This window comes from Brassica rapa, chromosome A03 (assembly GCF_000309985.2).
Source record: "Brassica rapa cultivar Chiifu-401-42 chromosome A03, CAAS_Brap_v3.01, whole genome shotgun sequence".
Taxonomy (NCBI): Eukaryota; Viridiplantae; Streptophyta; class Magnoliopsida; order Brassicales; family Brassicaceae; genus Brassica; species Brassica rapa.
In genome coordinates, this window is record NC_024797.2 from 15,253,707 (window position 1) to 15,275,699 (window position 21,993).

General features: G+C 39.5%; 7 protein-coding genes and 1 long non-coding RNA gene across 11 annotated transcripts; 1 reads left to right on the forward strand and 7 right to left on the reverse strand.

Annotated features, from left to right (window-relative positions):
- Window positions 1–13: 13 nt before the first annotated feature.
- LOC103858897 (classical arabinogalactan protein 11) lies at window positions 14–740 on the reverse strand. Its single transcript, XM_009136347.1, has one exon. The coding sequence runs from the start codon at window positions 611–613 to the stop codon at window positions 203–205; it is 411 nt and encodes a 136-aa protein (XP_009134595.1). The 5' UTR covers window positions 614–740; the 3' UTR covers window positions 14–202.
- Window positions 741–1,330: 590 nt separating this feature from the next.
- On the reverse strand, window positions 1,331–4,818 carry LOC103858898 (protein SIEVE ELEMENT OCCLUSION A). Its single transcript, XM_009136348.2, has 7 exons — window positions 4,246–4,818; window positions 4,090–4,170; window positions 3,338–3,807; window positions 3,129–3,238; window positions 2,854–2,996; window positions 2,305–2,769; window positions 1,331–2,215 (listed from the first exon to the last, which is right to left on the reverse strand). Exons 1-7 carry the CDS (start codon window positions 4,816–4,818, stop codon window positions 1,559–1,561), a joined length of 2,499 nt encoding a protein of 832 aa, XP_009134596.1. The 3' UTR covers window positions 1,331–1,558.
- LOC117132568 lies at window positions 2,779–20,942 on the forward strand. The gene is made up of 3 exons (XR_004456208.1): window positions 2,779–2,791; window positions 5,554–5,564; window positions 20,716–20,942. It is a non-coding gene; the product is annotated as an uncharacterized LOC117132568 (long non-coding RNA).
- On the reverse strand, window positions 5,941–9,089 carry LOC103858899 (E3 ubiquitin-protein ligase RGLG1). 3 transcript variants are annotated; one of them, XM_033287242.1, is made up of 11 exons: window positions 8,884–9,089; window positions 8,024–8,410; window positions 7,828–7,912; window positions 7,596–7,736; window positions 7,390–7,503; window positions 7,203–7,300; window positions 7,042–7,121; window positions 6,845–6,950; window positions 6,631–6,758; window positions 6,371–6,533; window positions 5,941–6,291 (listed from the first exon to the last, which is right to left on the reverse strand). In XM_033287242.1, exons 2-11 carry the CDS (start codon window positions 8,345–8,347, stop codon window positions 6,154–6,156), a joined length of 1,377 nt encoding a protein of 458 aa, XP_033143133.1. In that variant the 5' UTR covers window positions 8,348–8,410; window positions 8,884–9,089; the 3' UTR covers window positions 5,941–6,153. The 3 variants fall into 3 exon arrangements, with proteins under 3 accessions (XP_033143133.1, XP_009134597.1, XP_009134598.1); XM_009136349.3 differs by having other exon boundaries at window positions 8,024–8,415; window positions 8,879–9,073; XM_009136350.3 differs by lacking the exon at window positions 8,884–9,089 and adding an exon at window positions 8,516–8,812 and having other exon boundaries at window positions 8,024–8,415.
- LOC103858900 (glucuronokinase 1) lies at window positions 9,401–11,350 on the reverse strand. Its single transcript, XM_009136351.3, has 6 exons — window positions 11,062–11,350; window positions 10,715–10,864; window positions 10,416–10,604; window positions 10,215–10,331; window positions 9,959–10,119; window positions 9,401–9,859 (listed from the first exon to the last, which is right to left on the reverse strand). Exons 1-6 carry the CDS (start codon window positions 11,284–11,286, stop codon window positions 9,619–9,621), a joined length of 1,083 nt encoding a protein of 360 aa, XP_009134599.1. The 5' UTR covers window positions 11,287–11,350; the 3' UTR covers window positions 9,401–9,618.
- Window positions 12,075–16,183, reverse strand: LOC103858902 (cell division control protein 48 homolog C). 2 transcript variants are annotated; one of them, XM_033287236.1, is made up of 9 exons: window positions 15,807–16,183; window positions 13,941–15,516; window positions 13,692–13,844; window positions 13,492–13,608; window positions 13,285–13,389; window positions 13,069–13,134; window positions 12,718–12,975; window positions 12,463–12,612; window positions 12,075–12,383 (listed from the first exon to the last, which is right to left on the reverse strand). In XM_033287236.1, exons 2-9 carry the CDS (start codon window positions 15,471–15,473, stop codon window positions 12,264–12,266), a joined length of 2,502 nt encoding a protein of 833 aa, XP_033143127.1. In that variant the 5' UTR covers window positions 15,474–15,516; window positions 15,807–16,183; the 3' UTR covers window positions 12,075–12,263. The 2 variants fall into 2 exon arrangements, with proteins under 2 accessions (XP_033143127.1, XP_018513294.1); XM_018657778.2 differs by lacking the exon at window positions 15,807–16,183 and adding an exon at window positions 15,540–15,760 and having other exon boundaries at window positions 13,941–15,478.
- Window positions 16,785–19,386, reverse strand: LOC103858903 (SUPPRESSOR OF GAMMA RESPONSE 1). Its single transcript, XM_009136353.3, has 6 exons — window positions 18,976–19,386; window positions 18,492–18,627; window positions 18,229–18,415; window positions 17,667–18,136; window positions 17,333–17,563; window positions 16,785–17,259 (listed from the first exon to the last, which is right to left on the reverse strand). Exons 1-6 carry the CDS (start codon window positions 18,981–18,983, stop codon window positions 17,215–17,217), a joined length of 1,077 nt encoding a protein of 358 aa, XP_009134601.1. The 5' UTR covers window positions 18,984–19,386; the 3' UTR covers window positions 16,785–17,214.
- Window positions 19,618–21,944, reverse strand: LOC103858904 (putative glucose-6-phosphate 1-epimerase). The gene is made up of 9 exons (XM_009136354.2): window positions 21,724–21,944; window positions 21,398–21,527; window positions 21,209–21,283; window positions 21,003–21,059; window positions 20,754–20,911; window positions 20,525–20,656; window positions 20,319–20,421; window positions 20,138–20,237; window positions 19,618–20,038 (listed from the first exon to the last, which is right to left on the reverse strand). Exons 2-9 carry the CDS (start codon window positions 21,473–21,475, stop codon window positions 19,824–19,826), a joined length of 918 nt encoding a protein of 305 aa, XP_009134602.1. The 5' UTR covers window positions 21,476–21,527; window positions 21,724–21,944; the 3' UTR covers window positions 19,618–19,823.
- Between the last annotated feature and the right edge of the window lie 49 nt (window positions 21,945–21,993).

The window sequence follows — 21,993 nt, forward strand, 5'->3', positions numbered from 1 at the left end:
ACCCCACAAAACAAACTGTAAACTTAGGTAGAGACAAAGAGCATTTAACGCATCCAAAAATGTTACAAAAACATTAGTAGTGTAGTTTAATTAATAATAGGTCCCTTTAATCTTTTGATATAATAATTCGCATATAGTAAAGATTTGGTCTCATCTCAAACGTTACACAAAGTCATATGAAACAAATAAGTTGTTTATCAACTTAGAGAGAGAAGAAGAAGAATCCGACGGCGGCAACAGTGCCGGCGATGGAGAGCTTCACATTAGTGGCGCTGCCGTCGAGTACCTCGGGGCCGGGGGTGGGTGCATCGGAAGATGGTCCATCAACAACCTCTGGGGTAGGTGCTGGTGGGGAGGAGACGGTGGGTCCCTCGGCAGATTCACTCGGGCTGGTTGCTGCGTAATCGTCTTCGGCTGTTGGTTCCTCTGCCACAGGGGACGATGCTTTGGGTGCTGAGGCTGACGATGATTTGGGTGCAGCAGCCGGTGCCTTGGTCTGCGTGGTGGGTGCTTTTGTAGGGGAGGCGGTGGGAGCAGCTGAGGGTGCCTCGGCAGCGAATGCGGTGGCCACGACCAAGGCCAATAGAGCCAATACGACAAATTGACGTGCCATTTTTAAAAATGATTAAAGGTGTTCCAAAGCTAAAGCAGTATGTATTATTTATTTATTTTTCTGAATACTGCAAAAGCTTTAGATGAAGAAAACTAAGAGGACAATGTGATGGATTTATATGTTTTCAATGATGAGATATTTTAGGAAAAATTCATGGATTTGAGAGAAAAATGGAGATCCAATAGCCTTATTTTAGAAAATGTGTGTCTGTGGTTATATATTTGTAGCAAATTTTGGATCCTATAATTAGATTATTATATACTAAATTTGATTTCTAGGAGGAAAAAAAAAAGAAACTGGTTGTTCCCTTCTGATGGTTGATAAAGGTCCAGTTTGAAAACCAGAGGAAATTTTTTTTTTTTCTTTTCGAATGAATGTAAAATTTATTCAATCGAAAAACGTTTTTACATCAAGTACAACTATGTTTTAACACTGTACAAAAATCCTAATAGATAAAGAATCTATCATCATGAATCTATAAGTTGTGGAGCTTGTCTTCTTGTCTCAAACCACTTGCACAATCCCTCTTCAAGATAGCTTTTCCCTTGACCTTTTACTGCAAGCACCTTCAGTCTAATTATTTTGTCCACAACCAGAGGAAAATAGTACACTACTATTTTGGAAAAATCAGTATTGATGTATAATTATTAATTAATATGGTATTTGATGTTTTGGAAGCTTAACTTGAAAAGAAAATATTAACTTTAAAAACAAGAGTTGGCTACAAATACATAAAACTTTTTATTATTTTTCCAAATCATAAACACACAAATTTTAGTACAAAGATTCCGCTTTCATAGACAAGAAGCAGCAGCAGCAGCAACAACAACCACATGAAGTAGATAAACACAACAAGTAATTTAATTGAATGAGAAGAAAGATAGAGAGAGAGAAACTTTGGTTTTATTTAAGAAGCCTTCCAAAGCAAGCAACATGCTCCTCTTCTTACTCAAGGCAGCATTGGTACAAGTAATACTTTTCCATGGTCCTACGGCACTCGGTGCACTCGACCTCATCGGGTATAATCCCAGAAGTCTCAGGAAGCATGAACCTTGTGCAGTGGTGTGGTGGGAGACGCATCATCAGATGATCACTGAGTGCTTTCAGAAAACCATGTGCGGGAATGTTGACTTCCCATTCGTTGAATTCAGCCAAACCCTGGGAAAACAAGTTCCCCTTGGCTCGAACCATCAAGTCCGCAGTTTTGCTCACCAGTCCCCACCCATCTCCTTCTCCTCCAAAACCTAACAAAGCAACGATTTCTTGCAGCACAAGGTCCTTTTCCTCTTCTTCTTTAAACCCTTGCCGCCCTCCTTTTGTTCTTTGGGCTTTTAGCATCCTTTGTTTCGACTCCCACATGCTCTCAACCCTCGCCCAGAAGAACCATATCTGAAACAAGTCCGGCAATGTATGGCTGAGGTTTTCATCTCTGATTGTGTTGATTATCGGCTGGATCCCGTTCTTAGGGTTCCTTTTTCCAACATAAACCATCTCGATCTGAATGTTTGCTGCTTTTGCAACAGTACGCCACAGACTAGTGAAGTTTCTTATCCATTGCATGTCTTCTCCACCATATACACATATGTATTTTCCATCAACAAGCTGATATAAAAACAAAACAAAATAAAAAAATTACTCATCTCTTGCAAATTACTTGTAACACAAGAAACATGATCTCATAAGTACGAAACCTGGTTGAGGGAGTGAGGATCAGTGCCATCAATCAAGAACTCAAGATTCCACTCCTGTTCACTCCATAGATCATGTTCCCTAGCGGTGGTGAAGGGATAGGCGAATGTTTGCCAGATCCAGACCATGGGGAAAGCGTTAGTGGACATAACTTGGCCTTTGGGGTCAAGTGCAACGAGTATAGGTCTGTTCTTGAACCCCCACCATTCTCTCACAAACCTCACCGCGGCTCTCCTTAGCTTCCGAGGCTCTCCAAGAACGTACCATCTCATGTTGGAATGAAGTGACTCGAACTTGGCATCGTGAGCGTCTGTCCAGATATCTTGAACTGGAACCCATAGAATCTCGAATGATTGCTGCCATGCTTCTGTGTAGAGGGATTCCAAAATGTAGAGCTCTTTCTCGATGTTTTCTAGGTCTGATACCAGAAGCAGCACGTGCTTTTGCGTGAGCACGTTGATCCCAACCTAGTTTTGAAAACAGGAGCAAGTGAGATCAACAGAGACAGAGAGAGAAATTAAAGAAAAGAGAATTTTAGTTTTGTTATTTACGCGTCTCTTGGAATCACCAGCGCCATGGTAAAGAAAATCAATAGGTCTGAGAAGACGAAGCAGAGGAGGAACAACGTCAACGTGAATGATAGTAGTGAACGTCTGAATGAGTTCTTGATACTCTTCTTCAACTATACCCTCCTCTGTAACATTTTTTTTTGAATGAATGTAAAATTATATTCAAGCAAAAACTATGTTACGTCTAGTGCTTCTGTTTATTTATATACTCAATCACTAAATTGAGCTTAATAAAACAAACGTATGTTATATTATACCGATAGTCAAGTGACTCTTGTTGAGTTGTTCTAGGAGGTAAGCATTGATCTTCCGAAGCCTTTCACTATTCTCATGTATCTCCGAAACTTCCATAAACGACATGACTTGGCTGAGTGAAAACACAAATGAGTAGTAACTTTTAAAACTCTTTTCTTGCGGGCCAAGAAAAGCTTCAAAATAATGATAATAATAAAAAAAAAGCACTTACTCCTGCTTGAAACCGCTGGCGCCACTGATATGAGAAACGCAGATCAAAACGCTGCGGACAATCCAATAAACCGCGGTGGGGATATGATCGGTAAACGCAGCTGTGATGTGGTGAGGCGGGAGTTCATAGATCCGGATGATGGTAGTGGTGAGATCAACCATGTCTTGCATCAGAACCCGGGTCTTGTCGAGACGCTGGTGCAGCGCGTTCTGCCTAGAGAAGATGCTAGGGAGCTGTTTGATGAGCGCCAGAGATTTAGTGAGCTGATTCGTTGCGTACGTCTCGGCAAGGAGGAGGAAAACGCCGTATTTGACGGCCAAAGCGGCTAGGACAAGGACTAGCTTAGCATCCCAACGGTATTTAGAGACAAGGGACAGAACAGAGAACGTCGTCGTGTTGCGGCTGTCTAAATGAATCCCTGATGTCATCATGCCGTGAGACTCACCTCCATGAAGACATTTGCACTCGATCTGACACATTGATACGATACTTCTTTAGAAAAATGAAATCAAATGTTAAAACAAAGAAAGCTTCATATGAGTATGTTGCATACTTTTTCTAGATAAGTATGTATTCCTATAGGGAAAAGGAAATCGAGTTTTGAAGCTGCTATAAATACAGGTCTAAGTGTTTATAAGATATTAATTTACAAAATAATAAGAAACCCTAAACGATATTTGTCTCCATTCGTTTTGATATTTCTTTTGCTTTTTTCAAAGTTGATTCGCGTATGTTCACAACAGAATATATACCTCGCAAGTGATTTGATCGATGAGTTCAGCGAAAGTTTCAAAGGAGGTATGATCAGCGTAATCCTTGAACACCACTGACGGCTGCAAAAGAAAGAAAATGAAAATCAATATGATGTTGAAAATTTGGGAGATTAATTGTGGAGCAAGAAACAAAACCTTAGAAGCAGAGGAGGAGGAGTCAATGGATGGGACGTAAGACTTGAAGATGTCATCAGCAACGGAGAGAAGTGATTTGACATCAAAGAAGACCATGTCTGGACTATGAGTCTTCAAGACTCTATCAGCCATAACTCGATCATCAGAAAGTGAAAACATTGGCCTCCCATTTCTTCGAAAGGCTTGGTTCTTTCCAGGTCCAAATCTTCCACCGAGGGAGTTGTGACCTAGTGATCTCGGAACCAAGGAATGTCGACTGTTGGCATCGTGGAGATCCTCAGATGGGTGAGGATGATGTGGCGTTTTAGGGACTACAGAACCGGTCTTTTTCTCGGGGTCATGATCCATCACCTTATTATGTGGAGGAGGAGCAACATTGTGATGATGGAGAGCATCTGAATGTTCACCAAAGGGTTTGTCTTCATGAGTTCTAGGGGCTAAGGGACGCCTGTCGCCTAAGTTATCAGCAGCCAGCTTCTGCTCGGCAGATCTTGGGATCAGAGAGACCCTGTTGAGATGATCAGCCGGTGGGTCAGTGAAGGGCTTTGGGTTCAGTTGGAAGCGTTGGGCCATATTGGCGAGGAGGTAGGGGTTGAAGAAAAAGAACTATATGTGAAGGATACTACTATGTGTTGTGGTGAATGATTGGGTTTAGTATCCATGTGTGTGTATATATATGTAAGTGAAAAAGTATTAAACCAACAAAAAAAGAGAGGAAACTTTGAATCAACTTCTTTGCTTTGTCTTTGGTTCAACACTTGTGTTTTGTGTCAGTTTGACACTTCCATATACAGTTCCGTCTACTTGTTCACTTTTCATTTTATTTTGGATAGTGAAGATATATAAAATAAAAATCAAAACGAAAGCAAGTTGTGATACACGTTGAAAGGGACAATATGCTACCTTGCTTGGATAGTGTTCATTCTCCATGAATCTACGAACATAACGAATCACACACAAAACATATGTTATTGAAAACCTACTATCTATATTATAATTTTCACATCTTTATTAATATGGCGTGTGTCTCAAGTCTCGCAGCTCGTCCACTGTTTCTGGATGATCGGCCTGTGGGTATGGAATAGAATTCACAGTCTGGATCGAGGTTTAGTTTGGTCTGACCATCGTTGTTGAGTAATGAGTACTAATCGTAGGATCTTACGTGCAGAGGATAATTGTTGAGATAAGCTTGAACTAGTTTGAAGTGCAAGCTACCTAATCCTAATATGTTGTGTTATCTATAAGGATTAAGAAATATCTAAGTGAGTTATTCCTAATGAGTTTAGGATAAATAAAGTGCTATATAAGGAGATACCAATGTGTGGTATAAGTGTTAGAGTTTAGATAGTTTTTCAAAACAATAAAGAGTTTGAGTTTGAAGTATAATCTTTGAGCAATACTTTCTGTTTGATACAATAATAATATGGTCACGGATCGTGTACACTGGTTTGGTTAGATATGTTAGTGTCTCTTGATCAGAGAGGGTTCAGTTGAATTGGAGATTGTTGTAGGCTGAACCGAAGAGAATCCATAAAAGTATGTTTCAGATTTAAAAAAAAAAAAACTTGGTCGAAGTTAAGAATCAAAGTAGAAAGAAAGTGACTAGCTTTAAATTTTATGATTTGGAGAAGAAAGGAATAGTCTGAATATATCTACTACCAATAGGCCTGTATTGGGTATTTTAGCCTACCAATCTTGGAATTGTACGGGTTGGATATATAGATATAAAACAAAGCATCTTTTGAATAAGATCTTGACAGATCAATCAACAGAAAATCAAACTTGCAATCCAAGCAAAGTAACTAAAGATAGAACAAGCAGCTATGTTTAAGAATTCAATCAAAGAACAAAAGAACATTTTTGTTTTTTTACAGAAAGATCTGAAATCTCTTGGAGAAGAGTGGTGAATTAATAGAGCTTGATTCTGGTCTGGATGGGTGCACGACAAATAGGACACACCTTAAGATCTGGTCCGCATTCACAACATGTCTGATGGCCGCACCCAAACGCCATGTTTTTGGGATTGCTCAGACATATCGGACAAAGCTGTGTGTTCACATGGCATTAACAACACCAATTTAGAGTATTTCAAACCATTTTTATAATATTTCAAACAGATGTATACCTGGTTGTCGTCCACACTAGTGGTCATATTCTTGCTCTCCATCGGATAAGTAGGTACACTCGGTTCAAAACTCTGTATTGGTGACGGCTTGAAGAATGTTGCTCCACTCTGCTGCACCGGAGGTGGAAGTGGGATTCTCTCTTGGATACTCCCATTTCTTCGCCTGCAAAACATAACATGTCAAGGCAACAAGAAGAAGAAACTTGGTAACAACTTTCATAGCCGTTTCAAATTTTTTTGGGTTTTGGTTCATTAATTACCCTAAAAGGCCAAGCTCGATCGTGGCTTTGTACTGTGGAGGAATCTCCATGAGAGCAGAGAGTGCGAACTCTGTCTCCTTTCGAGACTGCTCTTTGTTCTTTGACATGATCTCCGTGAAGTTCACAAACTACAAACAGATAATAGAGAGATGGGGTAAATGGAAGAGTATTACGTCATGAATGAAAAAAAAATAAAGAAGAAGGAGGAGGTTACTTGGAAGTTATCAAAAGCTCGGGCAGGTATATTATCATCAAACTCCTGCATCATGTCCCATGGTCCATCCCCCACCCCGACTAATACTATTGACAAAGGAAGTGCACTGCAACACAAAAGAAAAAAGGAAGAAACTGATTACATAACACCTCTACAAACATAAAATAAAATTTGAAACATAGTCAGTATTCACAAACCTTGCTTTAACAATTGCATCAACAGTCCTCTGTTCTTGGGGACTTAACTGCCCATGTTCCGTATCCACACTTCTTGTTACCTGAGATTGATTGATTCCAAATTGATATCCTTAGTAACAGAGGTATCATCATATCACAGCTTAGGCATCAAAAATATTAACCTGTCCATCGGCTATAATCACCAACACGTGATATTGGCCACTACTCTGCTCAACAACTGTCATCGCCATTTCAATGATGGGTGCAAATGATGTCGGTCCTGAAAAAAATACAATACAATATATCAGCACACACAGAGTTTGACAATGAGACGATAGAGAATGCTAAAAAAAAAAAAAAAAGAGTAACCTGCGAGCTTAAGGTGAGGTACAATATCTCTATAGCGAGCCAAAACTTGCTCAAATCCATTACAGGATCTACCCTCAGGATAGAAACTAAACACGTCTTGATCATGCGTTGATGCTGTAAAAAGAGAGCAAAATGTTAATGATATTACAAACATTCTCTGAAATAACAACAAGGAACAACCAAGTAAGAAGCAGTGGGAGATTTACCGTCACCAAAACCAAAACAAGGAATTAAGTTGTCCTCATCAAAGGCGGCTAAGGTCCTTCCAATGATAGTGATAGCTTGCTCGTAAGGATTGGGAGTATTGCTGATATGATGCAAGCTTTTCTTATTGAAGGACTTGGCTCCTGCAGCACGCAAACCCAAAATGATGATTGATTAGCCTAGCCTAGCATGTCCTCTCCTTGACCTAGATGAAGAAAAGAAACTCAAACTAACCTGTCCACTCATTGCTCTTGGTGAAATCGATACCGAGGATAAGATTAGAAGATTCAAGACCTGCACGCGCTAAAGCCTCTGACACCTGGATTCAATCATTCAAGTGACATGCTAGATTCATATTTCAACACCAAGTGTTTGTGTGTATCATTCATTCATTCATTCATCACTTGTTAAAAGAAAAAAAGAGGCGCACCTGATCTAAAGAGGCGTAGTTATCAGATATTTTGGAATACCTACGATCAAACTTCTTCCTATCAGTAGTAGGATGAGGCTGTGGGGGAGGGTAAGGATAAGCATAGCCCTCCTCTTGAGTATAAGGAGGCGGCTGAGGAAGATGAGCACCAAAACTGGGAGCCGGAGATGGAGATGGAGCGGGAGCAGGAGAATAAGAGGGTGGAGGAGGATAGTTGTAGCTACCAGGTCCGGATTGAGGATAACTCTGATGAGAAGCCCATGATGATGATGATGAAGATGGCGACTCTTGCCTCCAATCTTCTTTAGAATTTCCTCCTCCCATCAAACTTTACTCAGATTGAAGAAAAAAGCAAACTAACAAACTTGAAGGCTGAAGATCAATATAGCTAGCTGCACAGAGGATAAGAAAAAGATATTCTGGAATTTAGAATCTTATCAACTTTATACACAGAAAGAAGAAGAGAATAGAGGGAGGCAACATGCAAAATACCTAAGGGAGGGATAATGACAACAGAAACCTTGAGCAAAGGTGGCGAAATTAATTGTATTAAGGCGAAGGATACTATTAGGATGCAGGACGAGGAAAAATATACACAACACAAAGGCGGCGGCGTCTTAATGAAGAAGAGATTCATTCAATCACGACTAGTAAGTAATCACCGACTCAATACTAAAATTGATTCATTCAACTTTGAGTCAGCAAATAGATTTCATAATACAGCCTAGAAGGTGGCCACGAATCTACCCCCGTTCCGTTCCAACTAATATAAAATCAACAATAACTACACCAACCAGCTGTTGACTTTTAATCAAATCGATTGACAACTAACTACAATTAGATAAACATCCAAACCTTTTTATATGTCAGCTCCTCTACGATGAAAAAGATAAACGACACTATTATCAACAGATATCCTCTTTCTCTCTTTGTTGGTTAAAAGGGATCTTCGACGGCGTATTCAATCACAATTCTAGTATTACGATACTTCGCCTAAAATTTGTTCAAAAAGAAATAAATCTAAATTCATTGTTTAATGTTTCACTTTCACGTGTCGATCATAAATTCAAAAGTTAACTTCCTTTTGTCTATAGTTTTGGATCAGGACCACTTTAACACGTACATAATCCCTAATATATTAAAGAGGGCTTTTATCCAGTAACACAGAATCCCAACAATATAGATTAAGTTGGCCCAACATAGTATTGCGGAAGTTCAAAGCCCAGACCAATTGTACATTCTTTTAATCTTCATTTCTACTTTTATTTTTTTCATTCATAATATTTACCCTTTACTTAGTTTACTATATAGTTCTACTTTTTTCTTATAATTTTCTAAAAAAGTAGTTCCAAAGTACAAACTAAAAAGACACACATGTATGTACACTATTTCTCTGGCTTTTTTTTTGTTTATTGCAACATGATTTCTTAATGTTCAAAGTTCCTTATTCAAAAAACTGTATGTGGAAGAAAACAAAACAGAAAATATTAAAGGATATAAACTAAGGAAAAGACGTAGAAAAATTAAAAGACGTAGACATAAAAGCTCACATGTAATGTATGTAACTGAGGCTTTCTCCGTGGAGAAAAGAAGACTCAGCCAAGGCTTTGAATGTCAGAATCATTCAAGCATGAAGGTGCAATCTTCACTGGCTCAAGTATGAATCCCGATTTCTTGCATTCTTCTTCCAAAAGCTTCACCTGAGATGGTCCCTCAGGACAGAAAACCACAACTGCTCCTCCACTTCCGGTGAACTTGGAAGCTGCACCTACCCTCCTTGCAACTTCCACCATCTCTATGTTCATTGCTCCTAAGCATTCGTCCCCAAACATCTTCCTGCGTACAGAGATACAATAATTTCATAACTAAATGTAGTAGGTGTGTAGCTGTGGATAGGTTTCCGATTTTCTATATTATCTCTAAATTAGATATTACCTCCGAAGGTCGAAGTTACGGTTCATGAGTTGCACGAGCTTGGAATGGTCCTTTTCGAGTAAGGCAGTTCGACCCTCTTCTGCTAGCTTTCCAACCTCTTCCATTGATGTGATTATCAACTCATCGCCATCTAACCATCTTTGTCGAACCCTACTATGTACCTGCAGTGGTAAAAGTATGAAAAAAGAACATGTAAAACAGCAAAACTGGTCAGTCAACTGTATACGCCTGAGTTGTAGTCATTTGAGAAGAATACCTTGCCGGAGTCGCTAGGATTCTCAGCATAGATAAGATGCAAAGGTGGAAGGAGAGTGATATCCATAGGAGTGTAAATCCCATGTCCCAGCTTATCCATGTGCTCCTTACTAAAATCCTGCAATGGAAAAAAAAAAGTCATTAATTAACTAATGATGGAAATAACAAAGGCTATGTAAAAGATAAGACCGCCGGGACCCACCATGTGAACAAGACCACCATAGACCTGAGCAACCCGGTCCTGAAGACCAGCGACAATACCAAGCTCTTTCTCAGCATTGAGAACAAGGTTAGGGCGAACTTGTAGTTTGATGAGATGCCTGACGTTGTAGAAGTCAAGAAGGCAGCTAAGAGCAGCGGAGACAATGGCGCTAGAACCAGAAAGCCCTGTCTGGAACATCATAAATAATAGAGAATCAGCAATGTATATATATGTCAACAAGCAGAAATTCAAATTCACATGCAGAAACAAACAAGAATAAAGAAAAACTCTCTGTGTACCTGCCTAGGGATATTGGTGTCGTAGGAAAGAGTGAAGTTTCGTTGATGAAGCTGAATGGCATTATCTTTGCAATGGTTACGGAACACTTTACAAATGGCCATTAGCAGCCTAACACCACCGTAGTAACCTTCATTCTCCAAGCGGTTCAGCTTAAAGGAAGGAAGTACCATAGAGAAAAACAAATATTAATGTTATCTAATCTCAGAGTTAGAGCTATATATATAAACTAGTTTCACTATCCAAACTAAAACTAATAATCCACCAAATCACTTTGCATTAACAATCAATGGAAAAGTGGAGCAGATTCGAGATCGAAATGAGAAAGGAGTAAAGAAAGCGTGAGTACGAGATGGTCGAGAGAGTTGAACTGGACGAGATCGTGGAATGGATGTGGCTTTATTATCACATGTTCCGATGGCTCCAGCTTCACTGACGCCCAGAAGTTGCCTATTGTGAATGAGATGGTACGCCCGAAGTATACATCGCTAGGATTCCCCAGAAACCCGATCCGAGCGAACGACCGATGCTCGATCGCCGCCGTACCCGTGGTGGATTTCAGATCCTGATCCATCTTCTTCCCTGGACCCTTGCACGTTTTTTTTAATTTATCTTTTTTTAGCAATATCCACTTTTGTAGATCGATCGAGGCAGTGTATTTATTATTTTTTTTAACCCAGACTCATCGCGGGGGGCCCACATATTTTCGGTTCGGTTAATTCAGGTTTCAGATTTTTCGGTTTTATACTTCAGAAAACCAAACAGGAACCGTCCAAAAGTTGGTTCGGATCAATTCGATTTTGGTTCAGATCAGAATTACGTCAGGAACGGATAACTACCCAAAAATTATTGGTCCGGTTCAGTTCTGATTACATTTATACTCAATCTATCCAAAAGTACCTAAAAGTAACCAATTTACCGGAATTACCCAAATAAAAAGTATCTGAATTATCCAAAAATAATTGAAATACTTAATTATTTAAAAACTATTGTTTAATTTTAAAATTATAACTAAGGAAATCTGAGTATTTTAGTATTTAAAATCTAAAATAATTATCAATTAGGTTTTGGTTTGGTTCAGGTAGCCACAATATTTTAAGATACGAACCGTTCAGGTTATTATGTTTTCTAGTTTGGTTTCGGATTAGTTCAGTTTCGGATCAAATAATTTCGGTTCGGTACGGTTCTAGTTAATTTTGCTTAGGCCTATTCTGAGCTACGCAATGATCATTATAAATGATTTTTACTCTACAGTTACTTCCGACACAAACAACTGAGACTTTGCGCGGTTACCTGTGGTTACCATCAGTCCAAGACAACACGAGCCAAACCTATTAATCGAATGTTGCTCAGCTCTTCATCTCCCTTCTATATCTTCTCTGTATATATCCATTTTACTACTACATTGATTCTTCTTTTTAGTAAATTTAACGACAACACTTGTTGGAACCACACAAAACTTGATGATCTTCATATCATTAGGTCTTAAGTTTGGACAAGAAAAAAAAAACATATCATATGGCATCTCCCTCGGGAAAATGGGAGTATAACTTAAGAGAGTCCTTTATTTTCCTCGAGGGCAAAAGTTGATCCTACGTTGATTTGCTCCATGTTGTTTCTTCCCGTGCTTCTTTGTAGCTTCTTTGGAAGTTCCTCATAGTGTTTTATTTGCTGCACCAAAAAAATAGATTCCATTTCAGCTTCTCAAAGTAACAGAGAGTCAGTGAAAGAAGAGCATTATTATTATTACCTGTTTGCTCACAGATGGTGTGACTAAGGACAAGCCTTGCTCGAAATGAGTCATCTTGATGGTACAATCACTTAAATCTATATTATCATCTTCAGACGACTCACTGGACCCGAACTTCTCCTTCACTGCCACGTGTATCGCTTTGTCCATCTTCAACAAATTCAAACCAACCATCAGAATCATACCACAAATTACACAACATGGGATGTAGTAGTCTAATAATTCAACAAAAAAAAACATGAACGACAAGATTACCAGGTTAGCGAGATCAGCTCCGCTGAAACCTTCACAGTTCTTTGCAATGGCATCCAGATCAACACTCGGATCTATTGGTCTCTTCTTTGCAATTGATTTTAGGATTAAAACACGCTCATCCGCGTTAGGCAGCGGTACGTATACAAGATTCCCAAACCTACCCGGTCTTAGTAAAGCAGAATCAATCACATCGGGCCGGTTTGTAGCTCCAATTACATACACATTACGTCTCTCTCCACCGTCCAGTTCAGTAAGAAACTGTGGACACATCAAAGAATCAACGCCTGATTCAGATTCAGGGTTGCAGAATCCAAATATAACCAAGAAAGCCTTTTTATTTTATTTTATTACCTGGTTCAAAACACTTTCAACAACCGAACCACCTTCTCTGCCTCGACTTGTTGTCAAAGCATCCACCTGAAATTCAAAGACATTACTCAACTCATGTATAACAAGAATCAGACAGCTCTTGTTAAAGTTGCTTAGTTTGAAGAATCTTCTTAATATATTAATATGTTTTCGCTTTAGTCAGACTAAGACTGTTCAAATAAGTGAAACGACACAAACCTCATCAAAGAAGAGTACACATGGTGAGCTTGTCCGGGCGCGCTGAAACAAGGTCCTAATAGCAAGCTCGCTTTCTCCAACGTATTTATTTAGAAGTTCTGGACCCTGAAAGCCAACGACAGAAGATAGAAAAAAGTCACATTATTTCAACACCATTCATATGCAAAATAAACTCCAGAGAAAAAAAATCTGGCGTGAAAATCAAACCTTAATGTGTATGAAATTAGCTCCTGCCTCGTTTGCAACTGCCTTTGCAACCAACGTCTTACCACAACCCGGTGGTCCATAGAGCAAGAAACCTGTCTCTAAGCTCGCTCCAAAAGCCTAAAAAAAATCCAAAGCGACACATTCATTTCAGACACTAATGGAACAAGACTATGTAGCGGTGGCAAGGGTTTTATTACTACCTTATAAATCTCTGGATTTTTGATAGGCCTAACTATGTAATTGTTGAGTTCACGCCGTAGATGGTCAAGTCCACCAACATCCCCCCATGTAACATTAGGCACGGTAGAGAAGCCTTCTCTAGTTAAAGATCCCTTAACTAACTTCACTGCTTCCTGGTATGCAAAAAAAAAAACAGACTCAGGAACCTAAGTGTAAAACGTTGTAACCATTGAAGAAGTAGAGAAAAGTGAAGTCATTGATCAACACACCTCGAAATCAGACATTCTAACAAAGAGCTTTTCCAAATCTTCTTCTGACCATGGCTGCCTCAGCCAAGACCTATCATCCTGGTTGTCACTGTCACCGGACAGTTGCAATTTTCTTGAATCCTTGACCCTCTTTATGCCTAGGCTTCCAGCCATGTTAGCTACACCTTCCAAATCAGCTCCAACAAAACCTGGTGTCAAGCGAGCGATTCTTTTCATGTCAAAGGAACCTTCAAGTCTAAGCCTTTGAGCTACAACAGAGAGTATCTCAGCCCTGGCATCTTCATCAGGAACATTTAGAGCAATCTCACGCTCAAATCTTCCACTTCTCCTCAAAGCAGGATCAAGAGCATCAGGCCTGTTAGTAGCTCCAATGACGAGAACATATCCAGAAGAAGTAGAATCAGCAGCATCATTTTTATCCCCCTTGTTACGAGGCCCATCCATACAAGTCAATAACTGAGTTACAATCCTCTTCTCCATCTCCCGTTGCTGGTTCTCTCTCTTAGATCCAATGGCATCAATCTCATCGATAAACACAATGGAAGGCGCAGTCCTATAGGCTTTAGAGAAGAGCTCTCTAATATTCTCTTCAGAAGCACCAGAGACACCAGAAACGACTTCAGTAGCTGAAATCTGATAAAAGGGAACACCAACTTCATTGGCAATGGCATTGGCGAGCTGAGTCTTGCCACAGCCAGGTGGACCATGGAAGAGAATGCCGCTTGGGGGCTTGACTCCCATCGTCTTAAAGGGAGGAGGGTTGAGCAGAGGGAAGAGGACATAATTCTCCAAATCATCCAATACTTTTTTAATCCCACCAAAGTCTTTAAAAGTAGGTCCTCCTCCTCCTCCTTTATTATTATTATTATTATTATCAGTAGGAGTAGTTCCGCTCAAGGGAAGAGAGACTCTAGCTTCCTTTTTAAGCCCCATCTTGCTTCTACCTTTGTTGTTGGTAACAGTCTCAACTTCCACATTCTTTTCCACAACTGGTTTCTTGGCGGCGGGGCTATTATTCATCTTAGCGTAGTTATCTCGTAAGCTGTCATTGATCAAATCAAACCTTGGACTCAACTTCTGGCTGTATATAGCGTCCTCAGAAGTGGAGATATCGCCACTGTCTTCTTCTTCAGACGAAGAAGAAGAAGACGAAGAAGGAGACTTGTCTCTATTTCTCCTCTTGAGATGAGATTGCTCAGCTCGCTGCAGCTTCTCCTCTTTCTCATCAACACGTCTCGGTTTCTTCATCTTACTAGGAGCAGCATCAGAATCATCGCCGCCGCCATTGTTGTCATCTTCCTCTTCGTCTTTGGCGGCACGCTTGTTGTTGTTGTTTCGGGCAGTGAGGACATTCCTGACGTTGAGCAGGAGCACTTGACGGGTCAGCCTCGCGAAGTTACCGTATCTGGAACGAAGGTCATCGACGATTTCCTCTGCCGTAGCTAAGTCCTTCCCGCACGAATCCATAACTTGACTCAGGTATCTCCGATTGATTCCTCCGCCCATACCACCGCCGCGACCTCTCCTCACCATCCTACTTGGTTATGGCTTAGAGCTCTGGGATGATGATTCAGTGGTGAAAGTCTGAATCTTCTTAAACTCTTTTTTATAACCAAAGGGGTGAATATTGGAGGCGCAGAGAGAGGAAGCTGCTGCAGAAAAGCTTGTAGCTACCTCAGAAAGCCCTAATTTAATTTGCTACTGAAGAAGAGAAAAAGTGTGTATAATTTGAAGAGTGGTGGTTAGTCTGATTTATTTTATTTATTTGGAAGGTAATAACGGGATATTATGAGATTTATAGGGTAATTGTCAATAATAGCACCTTTTGAAGTTTATGTCTTAGAGCTCTGGGATGATGATTCAGTGGTGAAAGTCTGAATCTTCTTAAACTCTTTTTTATAACCAAAGGGGTGAATATTGGAGGCGCAGAGAGAGGAAGCTGCTGCAGAAAAGCTTGTAGCTACCTCAGAAAGCCCTAATTTAATTTGCTACTGAAGAAGAGAAAAAGTGTGTATAATTTGAAGAGTGGTGGTTAGTCTGATTTATTTTATTTATTTGGAAGGTAATAACGGGATATTATGAGATTTATAGGGTAATTGTCAATAATAGTACCTTTTGAAGTTTATGTCTCAAAAATAGCATTAGAAGGAGAAAGTCACAAAAATGACATTCATTAAAGGGTAAAATATCCCTAATACCCTTGGTTTAAAATTAAATAAATAAACAAAAATAAATAAAAATAAATAAAAAAAATAATAAAAAAAGAAAAATAAAAATAAAAGAAATTTTTTTTATAGTTTCAGATTATATGTTTTCAGATTCGAAAATTTTATAATTTTTTTTTTGAAATTTTTTTTTTGAATTTTTTTTTTTTTCAAATTTTCTTTTTATAATTTAAAAATACTTTTTGAAACTGTTTTTAAAATTTTTATTTTTTATTTTAGTATTTATTTTTTATAAAATTTTAAACCCTAATTCCAAAACCCCACCTCCTTAACTCTAAACCCTAAGGTTTGGATTAATTAACCCAAGGGGTATATGTGTATATTTAACTCTTTAATGAAACCTATTTTTGTGACTTTGAGCCTTGAGTGCTACTTTGGGAACAAAAACTTGGTTTGGTGCTATCCTAGTCTTTTTCTCAGATTTATATGGTGAAAATGGTAAATACGAAAAAGATATTTTATAACAGTTGTTCCGACCCTGAACAGAGACGAAACAGAGTAACCACAAGACGCACAGACAAAATTTGGGACGAAAAGAAGCTCGAGAAGTAAGAAAACGACATGAGGTTGAAGGAGAGTTGATGTGGCTTTAGTAGCTCTGTTAATCCTCCACGTTGTGTTGGTTCAAGGTCTTGTTAATCTTCACCAGTTAGTTGGCAAAAAATGGAGTTTGAAAACAGAACATGACTATAGTTATAACAGTTGTTCAGACTCGAGCCAAGCATAACAGAGTGACCACAACACACAAAGCAAAGTAGTACACAAATATGTCTTTCCGAATTACAAACAAGTGAAACACTCGAGAGATTGAAATTATTTATTCCCGGAAAATTCAAAGTAACTTTCCGTGGATCCGAGAGAAAACTTATGGCCTGGGAACTTGCTCAAGTAAAATTATCAGAAAGATATGACTTAAGCTTGTCAGACTTCAAAGTTTTCTCCTATTTTTTTCTTTAAATACACATTCATGCTTTTGCCTCCTCTTTCTTCTGCCTCCATTTCTCTGATAAAACGTCGTCTCTTGCAATATAGCAGCAAGAAGAATCCAGTCACAGCCATCCCATCCAATTCATCAAGCTATCCTGAGAAGCTAACTGCACCATGAAACCGATATCAGCATCCAAGTTCAATGAAACTGAAGAATTAATGGATATCTTCTCTTCTTACAGTGAGGAAATCAGGGGGAGTCCCCAAGTCTACATTCTCTAGATCTGAAAGCGCAAAACCATCTAATTCCCCGAGGCTAGGATTGGGGAGAATCTGGTTCTTCTCCCAAGGAGATGAAGCTTCAATGCTTTCATTGCATGTTAAGTTATCTTCACTGAGGTTTACACCCACTTCTTCTTCCCTTCTAGCTTTCTTAGACCACAAAGCAGCTTCTGGAATGCTGTCCAGTCCCTGTTTTTGAACCACAAGAAGAAAGAAAAAAGGACTTTAGTCTCTAGTTACAAAAACATAACGCACCAATGGTTTTTTTTTTGTGGTTATTATTGAACACCACCTCATAGAATGGATCAAACATCTTGTCATCATCAAAAGCTTCTCCATCTCCAGCACCACCATCTACAGGTCTAGGCGGTGTAGGAGTATTTGTCATGGGTGTCGTAGGGCCACCTCTAACCCCCGAACTCTCCCCTTCATCCTTTACTTTCTCCTTCTGATATGTGACCTTTGAGACAACATACTCTCCTATCTCATTCCCTTCCGTACCCAAATGGTACTGGTGCAGAACCCACTTTGATTTCTCAGGCTTTGATCCCTTTCTAGCGCTCTTGTATAGCACCATTATCTTCTTGCACCCCCTATTCACTCCGTTGAGGAACACATGTTTGTTTCTGCCTGTTTTGTGCCAGCGAACTGGCTCCTCGTTGAGGCATGTGGGTGTGATCTTCCTGCGTTTCCTTTGTCCTGTTCCGTATGCTTGCACGGTCTTGTGAACGAAGAAGGCACTTACTCCATCTTTGTTTGTACCTGCATACCTCTCAAGGAAGGAGTCAATAAACCTGGACTCAAGAGAGAGATTAAAAGTCAAAGTGAAGAAGAACAAGTAATATAATATATACCAGGAAGGTTCTTAGGGTGAGTGTAATTGATTCCCACATCTTCAGTGACTGGCCGAATGAACTCCTCGATGAGCACGTGTGGTTCAGAGCCACCAATCCCACATTTAGCTTCCAAGAACTCGATGATGTCCGCATCAGTTGGCTCGAACTTGACACCTTTAGGAAGGCCAGGCCATGGAACCAGCACCTGAAAATGAGAAAATCATCAGTCATGGTCTGCTCTACTCTGGTTGAGAGAGAGAAAGTGTGTGACTTTCACTCACATTGGTGTTGTCAATGCGGTGATAGCAGTTGGGGCATTGGATAGAAGCTCCACAGTCTCTGGTCTGCAAAGCTGAAGACAGAGAAGCATTCTTCACTTTGGATGCGATTCCTGGTCCATCTACAATCCAAGCAGCACTGTGATATATGATAAAAGTTTTTTTTAGTTACCAGAAAAGAAAGAAAAATGATTATCATTTTCTTAAAGACAAGAAAACAACAAACTAGGTTTTCATCTTAAATCCATTACTGTTTGTTTGTCTGTCCGAGAAGCAGACAAGAAATCTCACAGAGTAGAAACAAGTCCATTTCTCACACATTACTTAGAAACCGAAAGCAATAGAGGCCGATACATACATAAAAAAAAACTCAATCTTTGCTATATAATTCCCAGGAAGGAAAATGATAATCGAAATCAGTTGAGAGTTTAGGCGAAATCTGGGGCTTAGAAATTAATAAAGCTTAAAAAAAGAGAGAAGTTTTTACCTCGCCATAGCTCCCGAAACAAAGAAAGAGAAAACCAGAGTGAGGGAGAGAGAAATATATAGAAAAAGCCTTTGAGGAGGATATCCACTAGGCTAAGTAAAATGGACTGTTGAGTAAATACGCGTGAGGACAAGAGCAAGACCAAGTCTACCGTGCGGAGAGAGAGCGGGAGAGTGTGGTGTTTTCCAAGTCCCTCGAACCTACGCTTCGATGAAAGCTTCTCTTGAACACAACTGACTAGCCTCAGCTTCGTACATGACTTTTCTTGACTTGCCTTGACTCGGAGTTTGGTTCGGATTACGTGCCTCGGATTCTTATTGTTTCTGTGCTTGCACCAAAGCACTCGGGAGCTTCGGGAATCGAGCTTATTGCCAAATATATATTATTTAAATAATATACTATGCCATAGTAGGGACACACTACCTTGCTCACCAAGCCAGAGACACATTTTTTCCCGTAAAGATAAAAAAAAAAAACTAAACAAAAAGTTGAGGGTGAGAGTTCACATTAACCACATTATACTGAAAAGATATGCGACAGAAAGGGATAATGGACAGTAATTTGACGAACGGGCCATATAAGTTATAGACAATGACGATGATAATATTTGACGAGTGGGCCAAATAAAGAAAGGTTTCACGATTCAAAAGTAACCCCCGGTACAATTTTTGTTTTTAACGGTCAAACACAGAGTCAACGTTACAAAAATATGACTAATACCTCTCTTTCTTCCTAACAAGTTCAAAACATAACACCTGAGTCTCTTTTGACACTTGAAAAGAAGCTTATAATGAGATCCATGGTCTTCTTATTATTTTTTTACTTGGTAAACAAGAAAAAAGGATCAGCTAATCTCCGTAAAGAACCTTGCGTGGATCAAGCTGTCCGCTGCAGTAGCTCGATGAGACGATGGAGAGTTCTTGTCTGCCTTTCCACTCTTCACCAGGCTTTAACAAAACCTGAGGTTCTATAGCTCCAGAATCTACACACAGCATCGTCATGTAATCTTCATCCCCCATATCAGCTATACTCTTTGCCTTTTTGTCCCAAGGGTTCCACACAACTGCTCGAGTTTTCCATTAAAAAAAACAAATCTCAAACAAAGGTCCAAGAACACATAAAATATTTGAAGTATCTTTTTAATCTATTACAATGCGCATACCTGCATTAGGCATGCCTTCCTTTCGCAGTTCGATGGTTCTCTTCCGCTCATGGTCTATGACAGCAATCTTCGTTGGTGTGTTCAAGTACACTCTATCAATCTGCAACCCCACTTACTCTCTATATCACAACAATCTTGTGGGAGTGTAAAAAGCGTAATGGGAATAATGGCTGATACTTACCTCGCCGTCAAAGGTAATTGCGTCTGCTTGCTCGGTGAATCTTTCTTTGCCCTTCAAGTTGTCTAGATAATCAAGTGTCTCCAGACCCTCAACCCGTACTTCACTGAGAATTCAATACCCCCCACACATGAATTGTTACTACTACTACTCTAAGAGAAGAAGGAAGCAATATTGAAGTAGAGGAAGAAGAAATTTGAAAGGCACACCTTATGTCAGACACATGTAAGTAGTTTCGAAGAGCAAACATGAAAGAGAATGGCTTTGAGTCAATGTTCCTCACACGAGGGATCACAGTAAGTTTCCCAAGGCTGATAGAGATGCGTACACGGAGTTCAAAGCTGCACAAATACAGACAAAACATCCAAACCGTAAGAGAACACGATCAACTAAGAAAAAGATGTGTGCGCAAATTATAGATCTGTATCTCCCACATACCTGTGAGGCCAGATCTTGAGGTCATCTTCAGTGGACTTCAAAATGAGATCAACAGATGATTGTTTGTTAGCAGGAGGCAGAGGGGAAGGGTCTTCATCAAGAGACCAGAATCTGTTGCGCGCAAACCCATGTCGCTCAAGTCCACCAAAGTTTCCAAACTGCAAAAGATGGCAACAGTAGTCTTGATGGTAGTAACAAAAAAAAAAAAGATTTTTAAGTATATATTAAAAGTGATGCGAGATGCCAAACCTGAGGAAAGCAAACAGGTATTCCTCCTCTAATGATCTTGGGAGGCGAATACTGAGCCTATATGAGACGCATCAAATAAAAAAAAATACTAATTAAAACATTCCTGGATGGATCAATGGTTAGTTAGTTTGGAAGTGAGGCCATAATGGTTTGAGTTAAGTAAACAAAATAGTAAAGATGAAATGGGGGAAAGCGCATACACATACCTTACTGCTCATAAAAAGAAGCTCTTCCCTCCTTTCATTTTTCCAAGAGATGACTTGTCCTCCAAACAGAAGCACCTGTAAAAAAGATTCAAGACAGGCTCAGCACAAACTGAGCATCATACAATTCAACAAAAAGAACATATCATGAAAAGAAACAGAAAAAACTGAAAGAGGATGAGTCAGTCAAACCTGAGCAGTAGATCCGCGAGGCTCATTCAAAAGAATCCGGGACGATCCATCAACATCGTTGCCGAAATTCAAAGGCATCTTTATTCCCTTTTTCTCCACTACCTTCACTCTCTCTCTCTCTCTCCTTTAACTACAAACCACCAAAGCTTACTTTCTTATATACAAAACATCAAACCGTTTACCCTATAACGACGAGCATAAAGAATATACCTCCCCCACAATTTCTCAATAATCAATCAATACCGGAATCTATTCCGCAAAAAGGGCAAATCCACCCGAATATTATTAATAAAATAATAAAATAACAATACTGGAAGAGAATCAACCTTCTTGGACGAGATCTAGAGAGAGACGACGACGCACTGGAAAATGATGACCTTGCTTCTGCTCTGATTCGAAGAAGACGAAGGATCACGATGAAGAAGAAGAAGACGAAGGAGGAGATCCTTCCTCTTTTGTGCGTATTTGTAGCAGAGAGAGAGCTATTCCACTTCTCAACAATAACTGCCACGTGCGCTTTGTTACTTCTTTTTCCTTCCTTTTAATACTTACTACAACTACTTTAATTAATCTTCGTTTACTACTATTTATTTATT

Bases quoted from the DNA above. Each gene is read 5' to 3' on its own strand.
- LOC103858903 (XM_009136353.3), bottom strand. The intron at 18,416-18,491 runs GTGAGTGAAAGT...TCTCATTTTCAG, and splicing joins ACCGCATTGACAACACCAAT to GTGCTGGTTCCATGGCCTGG. The intron at 18,137-18,228 runs GTATATATTATA...AGAGGTATGCAG, and splicing joins TCACCCTAAGAACCTTCCTG to GTACAAACAAAGATGGAGTA.
- LOC103858897 (XM_009136347.1), bottom strand. From the start codon at position 613: ATGGCACGTCAATTTGTCGTATTGGCTCTATTGGCCTTGGTCGTGGCC.
- LOC103858898 (XM_009136348.2), bottom strand. From the start codon at position 4,818: ATGGCCCAACGCTTCCAACTGAACCCAAAGCCCTTCACTGACCCACCG. The intron at 2,997-3,128 runs GTATAATATAAC...AAAATGTTACAG, and splicing joins CAAGAGTCACTTGACTATCG to AGGAGGGTATAGTTGAAGAA. The intron at 2,770-2,853 runs GTAAATAACAAA...TTTCAAAACTAG, and splicing joins CTGGTGATTCCAAGAGACGC to GTTGGGATCAACGTGCTCAC.
- LOC103858904 (XM_009136354.2), bottom strand. From the start codon at position 21,475: ATGCCTTTGAATTTCGGCAACGATGTTGATGGATCGTCCCGGATTCTT. The intron at 21,060-21,208 runs GTATGTGTATGC...CGTCTCATATAG, and splicing joins TTCTTTTTATGAGCAGTAAG to GCTCAGTATTCGCCTCCCAA. The intron at 20,238-20,318 runs GTAAGTATCAGC...GTGGGGTTGCAG, and splicing joins CAATTACCTTTGACGGCGAG to ATTGATAGAGTGTACTTGAA.
- LOC103858899 (XM_033287242.1), bottom strand. From the start codon at position 8,347: ATGGGAGGAGGAAATTCTAAAGAAGATTGGAGGCAAGAGTCGCCATCT. The intron at 7,737-7,827 runs GTTAGTTTGAGT...TGCGTGCTGCAG, and splicing joins CAAGAGCAATGAGTGGACAG to GAGCCAAGTCCTTCAATAAG. The intron at 7,301-7,389 runs GTTACTCTTTTT...TATTTTTTTCAG, and splicing joins ACCTCACCTTAAGCTCGCAG to GACCGACATCATTTGCACCC.
- LOC103858900 (XM_009136351.3), bottom strand. From the start codon at position 11,286: ATGGATCAGGATCTGAAATCCACCACGGGTACGGCGGCGATCGAGCAT. The intron at 10,865-11,061 runs GTACTCACGCTT...CCTTCCTTTAAG, and splicing joins TCAACTCTCTCGACCATCTC to CTGAACCGCTTGGAGAATGA. The intron at 10,120-10,214 runs GTATTCTTCTCA...TTACCACTGCAG, and splicing joins ATCCTAGCGACTCCGGCAAG to GTACATAGTAGGGTTCGACA.
- LOC103858902 (XM_033287236.1), bottom strand. From the start codon at position 15,473: ATGGTGAGGAGAGGTCGCGGCGGTGGTATGGGCGGAGGAATCAATCGG. The intron at 13,609-13,691 runs GTAGTAATAAAA...GATTTTTTTTAG, and splicing joins AAAATCCAGAGATTTATAAG to GCTTTTGGAGCGAGCTTAGA. The intron at 13,135-13,284 runs GTTTGTGTCGTT...TTTGAATTTCAG, and splicing joins GTGTACTCTTCTTTGATGAG to GTGGATGCTTTGACAACAAG.